At 44.4% G+C, this 12,435-nt stretch overlaps 1 protein-coding gene across 1 annotated transcript in view; it reads right to left on the bottom strand.

Annotated features, from left to right (window-relative positions):
* The window catches only part of CFAP74 (cilia and flagella associated protein 74), a 120,326-nt gene that overhangs the window by 61,090 nt on the left and 46,801 nt on the right, over window positions 1-12,435 (bottom strand). Inside the window, exons 17-20 of the mRNA XM_038746643.1 lie at window positions 11,031-11,202; window positions 6,380-6,480; window positions 3,656-3,778; window positions 2,963-3,084 (exon numbers count right to left, since the gene is read on the bottom strand). Coding sequence (XP_038602571.1) covers window positions 2,963-3,084; window positions 3,656-3,778; window positions 6,380-6,480; window positions 11,031-11,202 — 518 coding nt within the window. The remainder of the gene's footprint in view (window positions 1-2,962; window positions 3,085-3,655; window positions 3,779-6,379; window positions 6,481-11,030; window positions 11,203-12,435) is intronic.

Raw genomic sequence — 12,435 nt, 5'->3', positions numbered from 1 at the left:
TACTCTTTCCTAATCTTCCTCAACTTCTTGGCAGCCTTAAACACTAGGGACCACTCCCTTTTTCTGGAAACGCTTTCCAATTTTTTTTTTCTGGTTCTCCTCTTTTACCTCTCTGGTTGATCCTTCTGAATCCCTTTTGCTGGCTCTTCCTCTCTGACTCCTCCCTCAAGGTTCTGAGCTAGTTCCCTTTCTCTTCTCAATTAACACTCATTCCCATGTGGAGCTCATTCACTCCCACGGCTGCAACTACCATCTCTAGCAAGCGACTCCTAAATCTTCCTCCCTAGCTTTGACCTCTTTTCTTCTGTGCAATCTCACTTTTCTTCTTGCTTCCTGGATATTTCTAAGTGGATGTCCAGCCTGCCCCTTAAACCCAAAGTGTCCAAATCTGAACACCTCATCTGCCCTCTTAAATCCTCTCTTTCACCTAACTTCCATCACAGTTGACATCACAACGATCCTCCTCATCTTTCAAGCCTGTAACTTGCCATTATCCTTGACTCCTGCTTCTCTTTCAACCCCTATATTCAGGCTGTCATGAAATCCAGCTGGTTCTTCCTCCACAGCATTTCTAGAATTTGTCTCTTGCTCTCCAGCCAAATGGCTACCACAGTGGTCCAGGCACTTGTTATAGTCCGGCAGTAGCCTCGTCACTGGTCTCCTGGCCTCCAGTCTTTTTTCTTCCCAGACTAAACTTCACACAGTTGCCCATATCATTTTTCTACAGTGTCATTCTGCATGTCTTTTTTATGGTATTTGTTAACTGTTTATTATGTGCCAGGCACTGTACTAAGCACTGGGGTAGATACCAGCTAATCAGGTTGGACACAGTCCCTGTCCCACATGAGGTTCACAGTCTTAATCCCCATTTTTACAGATGAGGTAACTGGGGTCCAGAGAAATGAAGTGACTTGCCCGAGGTCACACAGCAGACAAGTGGCAGAGCTGGGATCAGAACCCAGGTCCTTCTGACTCCTGGGCCTGTACCCTAACCACTACACCATGCTGTTTTTCTAGACAGACAGAGAAGTTAGTTGACTTGCCCAAGGTCACCCAAAAAGCAGAATTGGAACCAGAACTCAGGTCTCTAGACTCCTGATTCCCAGTCTCTTGTTCTTGCCACGAGGGCTATCTGGAACATACTTTAGTTTCCATCTCCTTCACTGGATTGTAAAACTGACAGCAGGGATAATTCTGCTCTCAGTAATTCTGGGGTACTCTCCCAACCACCTAATACTGCACTCTGCAAACAGTAGGCCCTTATTATTAGCAATAATAATCACATTTATTGAGTGCTTACTGTGTGCAAAGCACTGTACTAAGCATTTGGGAGAGTACACTATAACTTCAAACACATTCCCTGCCCACAGTGAGCTCAAGGTCTGAGGGGGAGAGACATTATTATGAATAAATAAATAAATTACAGATATATACATACATGCCATGGGGAAGGTAGAGGGGATGAATGAAGGATCAAGTATGAGCAGTGCAGAAGGGAGTGGGAGGGGAGGAGAGGGTGGCTCAGTCAGGGAAGGTGCCTTCAATAAGGTTTTGAAATGGGGGAGAGCAATTATCTGTCTGATAAGAGGAGGGAGGGTGGTTCCAGGCCAGAGGTAGGATGTGGGCAAGAGGCCTTCCATTAATTATATCCATTGCCTGACTGACTCCCATCCCCACAGCACATATGCATGCTGTAATTTAATTACTTATTTATTTATATTAATGTCTGTCTCCCCCTCTAGACTGTGGGTTCATTGTGGGCAGGAATGTGTCTGTTCGTTGTTAAATTGTACTCTCCCAAGCACTTAGTACAGTGCTTTGTGTGCAGTAAGCACTCAATAAATACAATTGAAAGAATGAATGATTGAGAGGCAGTGTGTTGCTGAGTCCAGTTCTCACATTCCAACTTTGAAGGGTGCAATAACGTGGCTTGGCACCCCAGGGAGGGGAGCACGTTCCCTCTGCTTCTTGTGTGAGGGGTGAATGACTCCCAGAGAAGCAGCAGGCTCCGGCTGAGTTGGTGACTGCGAGCGGCTGCCTCAGGGTCCCCAGCAGCCTGGCTGCCAAAGCAAAGCCCCCGCTCTGCCCCTCTCCCTGATGGGCCACTTCAGGCCAAGTTCTGAAATGGTAGGGGCTGGATGGCTGGGCCAGGGTCTCCGCTCATGTACAGTGGCGCAGACCACCGACAGCTGTGAATGCCGGAGGTGAGGCCATTCTCTCTTCCCCCTCATCCCTGAGCCTACAGAGGACTTGTCGCCTCAGGTTTACTGCAGTAGTTTGCTATTGGACTTGTCAGTAAAGGGCATATATACAAAGAAGCAGTGTGGTCTACTGGATAGAGCATGGGACGGAGTCAAAAGGATCCGGGTACTAAACTCACCTCTGCCACTTGTCAGCTGTGTGACTTTGGGCAAATCACTTCACTTCTCTGCGTTTGTTACCTCATCTGTTCATTCATTCAGCCGTATTTATTGTGCACTAACTGTGTACAAGGTCCCGTACTAAGTGCTTGGGAGAGTACAATATAACAATAAAAAGACACATTCCCTGCCCATAATGAGCTTAGGGCATCAAGACTGTGAGCCTCATATGAGACATGGACTGTGTCCAACTTGATTAGCTTGCATCTACCCCAGTGCTTAGTAAGCGTTTAACAAATGCCACTGAAAAACAAAAAATATCAGATCTGTAAAAATGTTTGGCATTTACCTCGTCCTATTCTCAGAGCCATCCTCACCCACTCCTCTCACTCTCGATGTTCCCTCCACATTGTCTCCTCACCTTCAAACTCCCTCTTTCATCCCAGGGGCCCCCAGGCTGAAAGTGTCCAAACCCACGGGCCTCCTAACAGTCTCTCAGAGTCCCACGACAAACCCCATTTCCCTGGCAATTTCCCTTCAGGATCCATAGGCGGCATTCCCCGAGACCCCCTCGGGAGCTAGATCGAGGTGACTGGGCTCACCTGCTCTGAATGACGATGGAATCTTGGTAGAGTCGATCGTACATGCAGATCTTGAGATCGATGCTCTGATTTGGCACCCACACCGGGACATCGATAGAAACCCCAGTGGCTGTGAAATGTAACTGGGTCGGGGCACACAGAGTAACAACACTTAGAGCTTTAGAAAGGAGTTCTAACGATAACAATAATGATAATAATGGTATTATATAAAGAGCTTACTATGTGCCAAGCACTGTACTGACATAAGAATCAGACCCGACACAATCCCTGCCCCATTTGGGGCTCACAGCCTAAGTACAAAGGAGTTGGATTTAATTTCCCCCAGTTTGTAGATGAGGAAACAGAAACACAGAGAAGTGACTAGCCCAATTAAATAATCAATCAATAGTATTTCTTGAGTGCTTACTGTGTGTGCAGAGCACTGTACTAAGCATTTGGGACAGTATAATAGAGTTGGTAGACATGTTCCCTGCCCACAAGGTGCTTAAAGTCCAGAAGGTTACACAGACACAGACTGGCACAGACTTTGTTCTGCCGTGTTGATAAAGAGCCTCTCCTCTGCCAGTAAATAGCTCATCTTCCCTTTCCCAGTCCTAAGGCTCAGTTCTGCTGAGCTGCTTCCATCAGGGGAGAGACACTTCTGCTGGGGTTTCTGTGGGAAGAAGACACAATGCACGCCAGAGGGACACTCACAGACGGGCAGTCAGGGTTGTCAAAGGCAACCATGAAGCTGGCGGTCACACTTCCTGGCAACAGCGGAGTGAAGACGACTGGAAGTTTGATGGAGCCGAAGGATCCAATTGCACCTTCTGTGACCTAATTGAGGAGAGAAGCCCAGCTTATTATTTTACAGGAGATTCTCTGTCTCCTCATCTCTTGTTGGGTTGCTAAGAAGCTGCTCCTGGGATATCTTTGCCACAGCAAAAGGCTCTCGGCTCCTAGAAAAGTCAATCATATTTATAGAGTGCTTACTGTGTGCAGAACATTGTACTGACTGGGAGAGTACAACAGAATTAGCAGACATGTTCCCTGCCCATAATGAGCTTACAGACTAGATGGGGAGACAGACAATAATATGAATAAATAAGTCTGCTGAAACCTACCAGATCTCTTCTTGGGAAGTGGTGTGGCTTAGTGGAAAGAACATGGGCCCGGGCATCAGAGGACCTGGGGTCTAATTCCAGCGCCTCTGGTTGTCTGCTGTGTGATCTTAGGCCAGTCATTTCACTACGTCTCAGTTTCCTCAACTGTAAAATGGGGATTCAATACCTGTTCTCCCTCTTAGATTGTGAGCCCAACACGGGACAAGGATTGAGTCCAACCTGCTTCACTTCATTCATTCATTCATTTGTATTTATTAAGCGCTTACTGTGTGCACAGCACTGTACTAAGTGCTTGGAAAGTACAATTCAGCAAAAGATAGAGACAATCCCTCCCCAACAACTGGCTCACAGTCTAGAGCGGGGAGACACAACAAAACAATTAGACAGGCATCAATAGCTTCATAAATAGTAAGTGCTTAACAATGCCCATAGTAAATAAATATATCTACTTACCACACCCAGTTAATACAGGTGGCATCTTGAGGTACAATTGGGAAGCCTGTCTTCTAGAGCCCGTCTTCTAGACTGTGAGCCCGCTGTTGGGTAGGGACCATCTCTATATGTTGCCAACTTGTACTTCCCAAGCGCTTAGTACAGTGCTCTGCACACAGTAAGCGCTCAATACAATTGAATGAATGAATGAATGAATGAATGTACCAAGTCCAAGGTTGACCGTGGCTTTTACCAAATCTACTCCAATGGGATTATGACTAAATCAAAAGTGAAAGAAAACCTCTTCTGTTTCACAGATAAAGTGGGTTCCAATTCCTACAGCTGCTTGTCCCCCTTCCTCAGGCCCAGCACATGGGTGTGAAGGCTCAGGGAGGGCAAAGTGGCAGATGCCTGATGTAAAAATGTCAGAGGGAAAAGAATAGCTTCACAAACAGAAGTCAGTTGGGAATATAGTCAGGTAGTAAACTCCTTGTAGGCAGGGATCATGTCTACCAACAGTGTGGCTTAGTGGAAAGAGCCCGGGCTTGGGAGTCAGAGGTCGTGGGTTCTAATCCCAGTTCTGCCACTTGTCAGCTGTGTGACTTTGGGCAAGTCACTTAGCTTCTCTGTTCCTCAGTTACCTCATCTGCAAAATGGGGACTAAGACTAAGACTAAGCCCCACGTGGGACAACCTGCTTACCTTGTATCTACCCCAGTGCATAGAACAGTGCTTGGCACATAGTAAGTACTTAAATACCATCATCATTATTATTACTCTCCCAAGTGTTTAGTACAGTGCCCTGCACCCAGTAAGCACTCAATAAATATCATTGATTGATTGGTATTATTAACACTCCTGGAAGGCCTGTCTGCTTATGAGTGTTAAGAGGTTGATGGCTGAAAGTCAGGTGACTTGGGTTCTAATTCCTGTTCAGCCACTGACTGGGTGTGCATCCTTGGGCAAGTCACTTACTCTCCAGACCTGTTTCCTCATCAGTTAAAAAGCAGGTAAAACGTCTGGTCTCCCTGCGTCATAGATTGTGAATTCTCTGCGGAACGGGGACTCAATCTGCTCAATCTGCTTGCCTTTTATCTACCCCAGCTCTCAGCACAGGGTTTGGCATAAAATAAGCACTTAATGAGTACCATAATTCTTATTACTGCTCAGGAAGCCTAGGGCTTACAGCTTGCTATTCAAGGAAAAATGGTCTCCCTTGAAGGACCATGTTGAAGCAGACTTCACAGATTCTGTAATGTATTCGAGCATGTATGTCAGAGACAAGTATAATAATAATAATAATAATAATAATAGAGGTATTTATTAAGCACTTAACTAAGCACTGTATACCAAGCACTGTCCTAAACCCTGGGGTGGATACGAGCAAATTAGGTTGGACACAGTCCTTGTCCCACATGGGGCTGACACTCTTAATCCCCATTTTACAGATGAGATAACTGAGGTCCAGAGAAGTGAAGTGTCTTCCCCAAGGTCACGCAGCAGATACGTGGCAGAAATGGGATTAGAACCCAGATCCTTCTGATTTCCAGGCCCATGCTCTATCCACTAGGCCAAGCTGCTCCTCTACTAGCACTAGTAGGGAGCGGTGGTTGACAGGCAGAGTTTCCTCTACTAGTCAAAGCCAACTCCCCTCCAAGCAATACAGAGTTTCTTTATATATGGTTGGTACAGCACCTGAGCTTAGCATGTGATTGAAGAACACGATACACGACAGGACAGTCACTTATATACTCGAAGAACAGGCAGTAGTGTCCAAGGCAAAACGGTCTCTCTCGAGGGACCGCTACCGGCTGCGACCGGGCCGTCTTGGGATGGCAGCTCCTTCTCAGGACACGGGGTCCAGGACTCGGGCAGCTCCTTACCTCTCCAAGTCTGATTTCAGGGGGTTCTTCTTCAGGTGGCAGCTCCACTAGCGCGGGTGCAATCTCTTCAGAAGCGGTGGCCTCTTCTTGCCTGACGGGTTCTGTAATACAACATGGCGAATTCGTTCGCCAAAAGGAAAAACTTCAGGGCAGTTCGGGAGCTGCAGGAAGAACCACCATCGGTGGTGCAAATGGATCAGTCGGGTTAGAGTTCCAAATGCAGCATCCTTTTACTTTGAACTTCTCCATGTTTTGATGGAGCAGGCTGAGCAGGCTTTTAGAGACGGCTCATTGCCCACCCTAAGCTTTTCCTAAGCCTTTGACAAAAAACATGGAACAAAATTAACATTAGGCATAAGGTACTAATCTGTAATTAGGTAATAGACTCTATAGTATGTACATATTTGTAATTGGTAATGTATTTATTTATTCATATTACTGTCTATCTCCCCCTCAAGACTCTAAGCTCATAAGGGGCAGGGAAAGTGTCTATTGTTACACTGAACTCTCTCAAGTGCTTGCTTTGCACTCAGTAAGTGCTCAATAAATATGACTGAATGAATGAATATATTCATTGGATAGTGATTTTACTTGTACTTCCCAACTTCCCAACTTCCCAAGCGCTTAGTACAGTGCTCTGCACACAGTAAGCGCTCAATAAATACAATTGATTGATTGATTGATTGATTTTACCCTCTCCAGAGATAAGCGAACAATCTATTGCCTTCCCTTTTCTATCCCCTCCTGTCTGGACTGTAAGCTGCTTGTGGGAAAGGAACCTGTCCAACAGCTCTGTTACACTGTACTCTCTCAAAAGCTTAGTACAGTGCACAATAAATACGATTGATAAAGTCCATTAGGTATGGCTGGCAATATCATATTCTAACCCCACTATGTTATTTACTTTTATATGTATATATATTTTCCATTAGAGGGCAGACCAAGGAACCTTGTGCTTCTGTTGTACTCTCCCAAGTGCCCACCACAGTGCTCTGAACTCAGTAAGTGCTCAATAAAGAGCACTGTTTGATTAATTGAATCCATAGGAATTGGGGGGAAATGATGGATCAAATTTGAATGTTTAACTATGTTTCCAAAGGGCAATCAGGTCACATGCACCCAAATGGAAAATGATCCGTAAGATGGGGATCAAAAATCTGTTCTCCCTCCCACTTAGACTGTGTGTCCTGTGTGGGACAGGGATGGTGTCTGATCCAATTACCTTGTATTTACCCCAGAGCTTAGTACAGTGCTTGACACACAGTAAGCACTTCACAAACTCCACAATTTTTTATTGAATCCTCCCTTGTTTTAGGAAAGCCCTCCTTTCCTCTTATCCCACTCCCTTCTGCATCTCCCTGACTTGTTCCTTTTATTCATGCCCCCCACCCCCAACAGCACTTATGACCATATCTGTCATTTATTTATATCAATGTCTGTCTTCCCTTCTAGACTGTAGGCTCATTGTGGGCTGGGAATGTGTCTGTTTATTGTTACAGTGTACTCTCCCAAGAGCTTATTACACTGCTTTGCACACAGTAATTGCTCAATAAATACAATTAACTGACTGACCATTTGCTTTTGCCACATCAATTATTTTATATAAAAACAGGAATTCCTCATTGGTTTAAATTGACTGTGGTAAAGCCATCGCTGAAGAATACCACCACTTGCGAAGACTTTGAAAGGACGTTTGCCATCCTCAGACTGAAACATTAAATGTTCAGAATGCAAACATAAAATGTTTCTTCTTTGTCTCCACCCAACCACCACCTCTACCACTTTTGTATTCATTTCTACCCATCCTGAGCACCGGAGCATAGATGTATATTTTGCTTCCACCAGCTGTAAATAGTTTAATGTCTGTCTCCCCTGTTTGAGTGTAAGCTCTTTGTGGGCAGGATACACATGTTGTTCTCCTGCTGTACTGGCCCAAATGTTTAGGACAGTGCATTGCATCCAATTGGTGCTCAATAAATATTAATAATTATGATTATTATGGTACTTGTTAAACACTTACTATGTGCCAAGCACTGTTCTAGTGCTAGGGTAAGTACAAGCTAATAAAATTGGACACAGTCCCTGTCCCACATGGGGCTCACACTCTTATCCCAATTTTACAGATGAGGTAACAGGCACAGAGAAGCACTTAGTACAGTGCCAAGTGCTTAGTACACCGCTGTAAGTGCTCAGTAAACATGGTTGAATGAGTTGAATGAATTAAAAGACTTGCCCAAAGTCACACAGCAGAAATGTGGCAAAGCCTGAATTAGAACCCAAGTCTTTCTGACTCCCATGCCTGTGCTCTATCCACTAACCCATGCTGCTTATATTATTACTATTATTACTATATTACTCCTTAATTCAAATAATAGGGTCTTTTTTGCAGGGTGTCTTAATAGTCTCAATTTTGAGCAAAAGGGTTTGAATAGGTGAAATTCATCCCTTGAATTTCAGGGGGAAAAGCTACACTTGGATTTCTTTGATGGTAGATTTAGTTTGGGAGGAGAAATCCCATTGGAATGGTAGTGAAAATTGGATCTGGCTGAAGGAATGGAGGGTTCCAAGAAGACATAGTATACTCAAGCATTAGAACTGGAAAGGAAGACATCTTCAAATCCTTCGTGATCTAGGCTGAGAATGGAAATAGCCAGATGGAATCTTTCTTTGGAGCAAGATGGCTTGATTGAATTGTAATCAGATGATTATCTCTTTGTTGGGGCTCATTCCCCACAGGAAAAGAAAATTCAAAGATGAAAAAACTGTATAATCTGTCCAGAAGCTCTGAATGTTCAGATACTCTGCATCAAGGGCCTATTTATTCAAAACATGTCAATAATAATAATTGTGGTATTTGTTAAGGGCTTACTCTGTGCCAGGTACTGTACTTAGCCTTGGGGTGGCTACAATCAAATTGTGTTGGACATAGTTCCTGTCCCAGGTGGGGCTCCAAGTCTTTATCCCCATTTTACAGAGAAGTTAATAGACTTGCCCATGGTCACATAGCAGACAAGTGGCAGAGCTGGGATTAGAACCCAGGTCCTTCTGAATGCCAGGCCTGTGCTCTATCAGGTAGGCCATGGTGCTACTCAGAAAATGGTCAAATGGTCACCGGGAAAGGCAAAGACACTGAGTATGTTTCATTTTTAATTCCTTTCTAATAAAAAAATTTCAATCATATTATTGAGTGTTTACTATGTGCAGAGCACTGAACTAAGCACTTGGCAGAGTACAATGTGACAGAGTTGGTAGATATATTCCCTGCCCACAAAGAGCTTAGTCTAGAGAGATTTGAATGTTTCTTATAGTCCAATTCATTCAGAATGAAAGGAGATTTACCAGTCTTCTCCACCTGAAGCAACATTGCCTTTAAGTCACTAAACCAGCTTGGTCTTCCAAATTATCTATTCTCTTCTCCCTCTTTACCCAAGTCATTCTTTCTCCTTCACATGTCAGACCCCAGTCCACCTTGTCTTCAAAGCCCTTCTGAAATCACATCTCCTCTGGGAGGCCTTCAATCCATCCATCCATCAATCAATCTGTAGTATTTATGGAATGCCTTCTGTATGCAGAGCACTGTACTGAGCGCTTGGGAAAGTGCAACAGAGTCAATAGACACAATCCCTGCCCCTTGTTGGGCAAATGTGCAGTCACTCCTTCCTTCAGAGGAAGAAGTTTAAAAACCTTCCTGCCAGGTGGTTTATAGGTAATCACTGTTACACTTAAGTAGCTCTTTAAAAGCTATTGTGTCTCCCTGAGTAATTGCTCCACTCCTCTGGTTTTATTCCCCCAACTCTTTGTCCCAACCATGCACTTATGTACTTGCAACTCTTTGTGGCATTTAAGTAACCTACTGCTTAAGCATTCTCTCATCTAAGTGGCCATTTTCCTCTAGACTGTAAACGTCTTGTGGCAGGGAAAGTTTCTAGCAACTCTTGTTAAGCACTCTCCCAAGCTCTCAGTACCATACTCTGTGCATGGTAAGTGCTCAATAAATACCATTAATTGACTGAATTCCTTTTTCCTCCCATCTATAAATGACTTTGGTGTCTCTCTCCCTGGCGAAGCGGCAAGCTCCTGGTGGGTAGGGAATATGTCTATCAACTCTACTGTACTCTCTCAAGTGATTATTATTATTACAGTAAAAACCAGAGAACAGTAATAATAATAATAATAACCATAATAATGATATTTATTAAGTGCTTATTATGTGCCAAGCACTGTACCAAGTCTTGGGGTAGATATAAAATAATTCGATCCCACATGGGGCTTACATTTTAAGTAGGAGGGAGAATAGGAATTGAATCTCCATTTTGAGATGAGGGAACTGAGGCACTGAGAAGTGAAGCGACTTTCCCAGCTGACATTAGAACCCAGGTCCTCTACTCCCAGGCTCATGCTCTTTCCACTAGGCCATGCTGCTTCCTAGTGCTTACAACTGTGCTCTGCACACAGTACCACCTGTCAAACGTCCCAGCCCCAGTCCTGGAGAATGAGCCCAAGATTCATTCCCTTGGCCACAAGTCCAGCCCCGCCTCCCAGGTACCCAGGCGGCCTCAGCCTTTCATGACCCACCGCTCATCGTTGAGCTGGGTGTTTACCGAAGGAAAAATTAATGCAGCAACTGCAGTGTTCAAAGCAAAGTCCTCACCTTCTCCAGAACTTGGTTCTTGGCCTTCAGTGCCCTGGTTCTCGGTGGGAGGGAGGTTCTGGATCACTTCAGGGGAGGAATGGGGATTTGGTTCAACCTGGAGGACTTCAACGTTGCTAAAATCCTTCTCAGACTTTTCAAATTTCTCGTCTTCCAAAAAATAGGAACTCTCCTAAAAAGCAGATGAATGTCATCAGATGGCTTTTAGCTTTAACTTTAGATCCACCGACTCTGCACTCCAATGCCATTCAGGTGCAGATGTTCTGTGGGCTGCCCCAATGCCTTGGGAGAAAAACACTCCTTCAGGCAGACTGATGGGAATCTACTGCTTCCTTAGGCCTGGGAGGCAGAATCCATGACTTGGAAGACACTGTTTACTTCAGGTAGATGAGCACATGACCATGGATTTGCAAATAAGTTTTTATCACCTCACCCAAGGGTACAGACCCATCCCCTCAATGACCAAAACCCTTTCCCTGTCTCCTAGCCACTCCCCTCCCATTCCCCAGGGCCCAAGGCCATGGGCCAAACCTTCTGATGGTTCCAGAGAGCAAGTCCACTGGGACATCGAGAGCTCCTTGATTTCAAGAATCAGGGGGAGGGATACCAAATAGATGGGGGGTGGATGGCTGTTGTTTGAGAGTGGAATGAGGGTTGAGTGGGAAGAGGACATTTAGGTGGATGGGTGTATACTGGGTGATAATAATAATAATATTTGTTAAGTGCTTACTATGTATCAAGCACTGTTCTAAGTGCTGGGGTAGATACAAAGTTATCAGTTTGGATGCAGTCCCTGTCCCACGTGGGGCTCACAGTCAATCCCCTGAATTAGATCCCAGGTCCTTCGGCTCCCAGGCCTGTGCTCAATCCACTAGGCCACACTGCTTCTTATAACTTCCTAGCAGAGGAAGGTAGCTGGAGATGGGGGCTGGAGAGGGGAAAGAGATAGAAGGAATGGTTGTTGGATCTGGGGGACGCTGAATGGATGGGTTTTGAATGAGGATTGCACGGAGGCCTCTGGAGGAATCTACATTTAACATGGGTCTTAGGGTGAAACACATTATTCTGGTCATAGACACTAAACCCACCAAACGCTTCATGGTTTCAACTTTTATTTGTTCATTAAATGATCGTGATCGATCTTGCCTTCAGAATAAATATGTTAATGATTAAGCCCTTATAATGTAATGTATATATAATGCAATTATATAATATAATAGATATATAATGTATATAATGTAATTTTATATATATATAATGTATATATGTATATAATGTAATATATATTATTATAATATAATAATACACTGTACTAAGCCCTGGGGTGGAAGAAGCAGCATGGTGTAGTGGATGGAGCACAGGAATCAAAGATCATGGGTTCTAATCCCAACTCTGCCACTTGTTT

This window comes from Tachyglossus aculeatus, chromosome 5 (assembly GCF_015852505.1).
Source record: "Tachyglossus aculeatus isolate mTacAcu1 chromosome 5, mTacAcu1.pri, whole genome shotgun sequence".
Lineage (NCBI taxonomy): Eukaryota > Metazoa > Chordata > Mammalia > Monotremata > Tachyglossidae > Tachyglossus > Tachyglossus aculeatus.
Note: the sequence above shows the minus strand (reverse complement) of the source record. Positions and strands in the feature narration are given on the sequence as shown.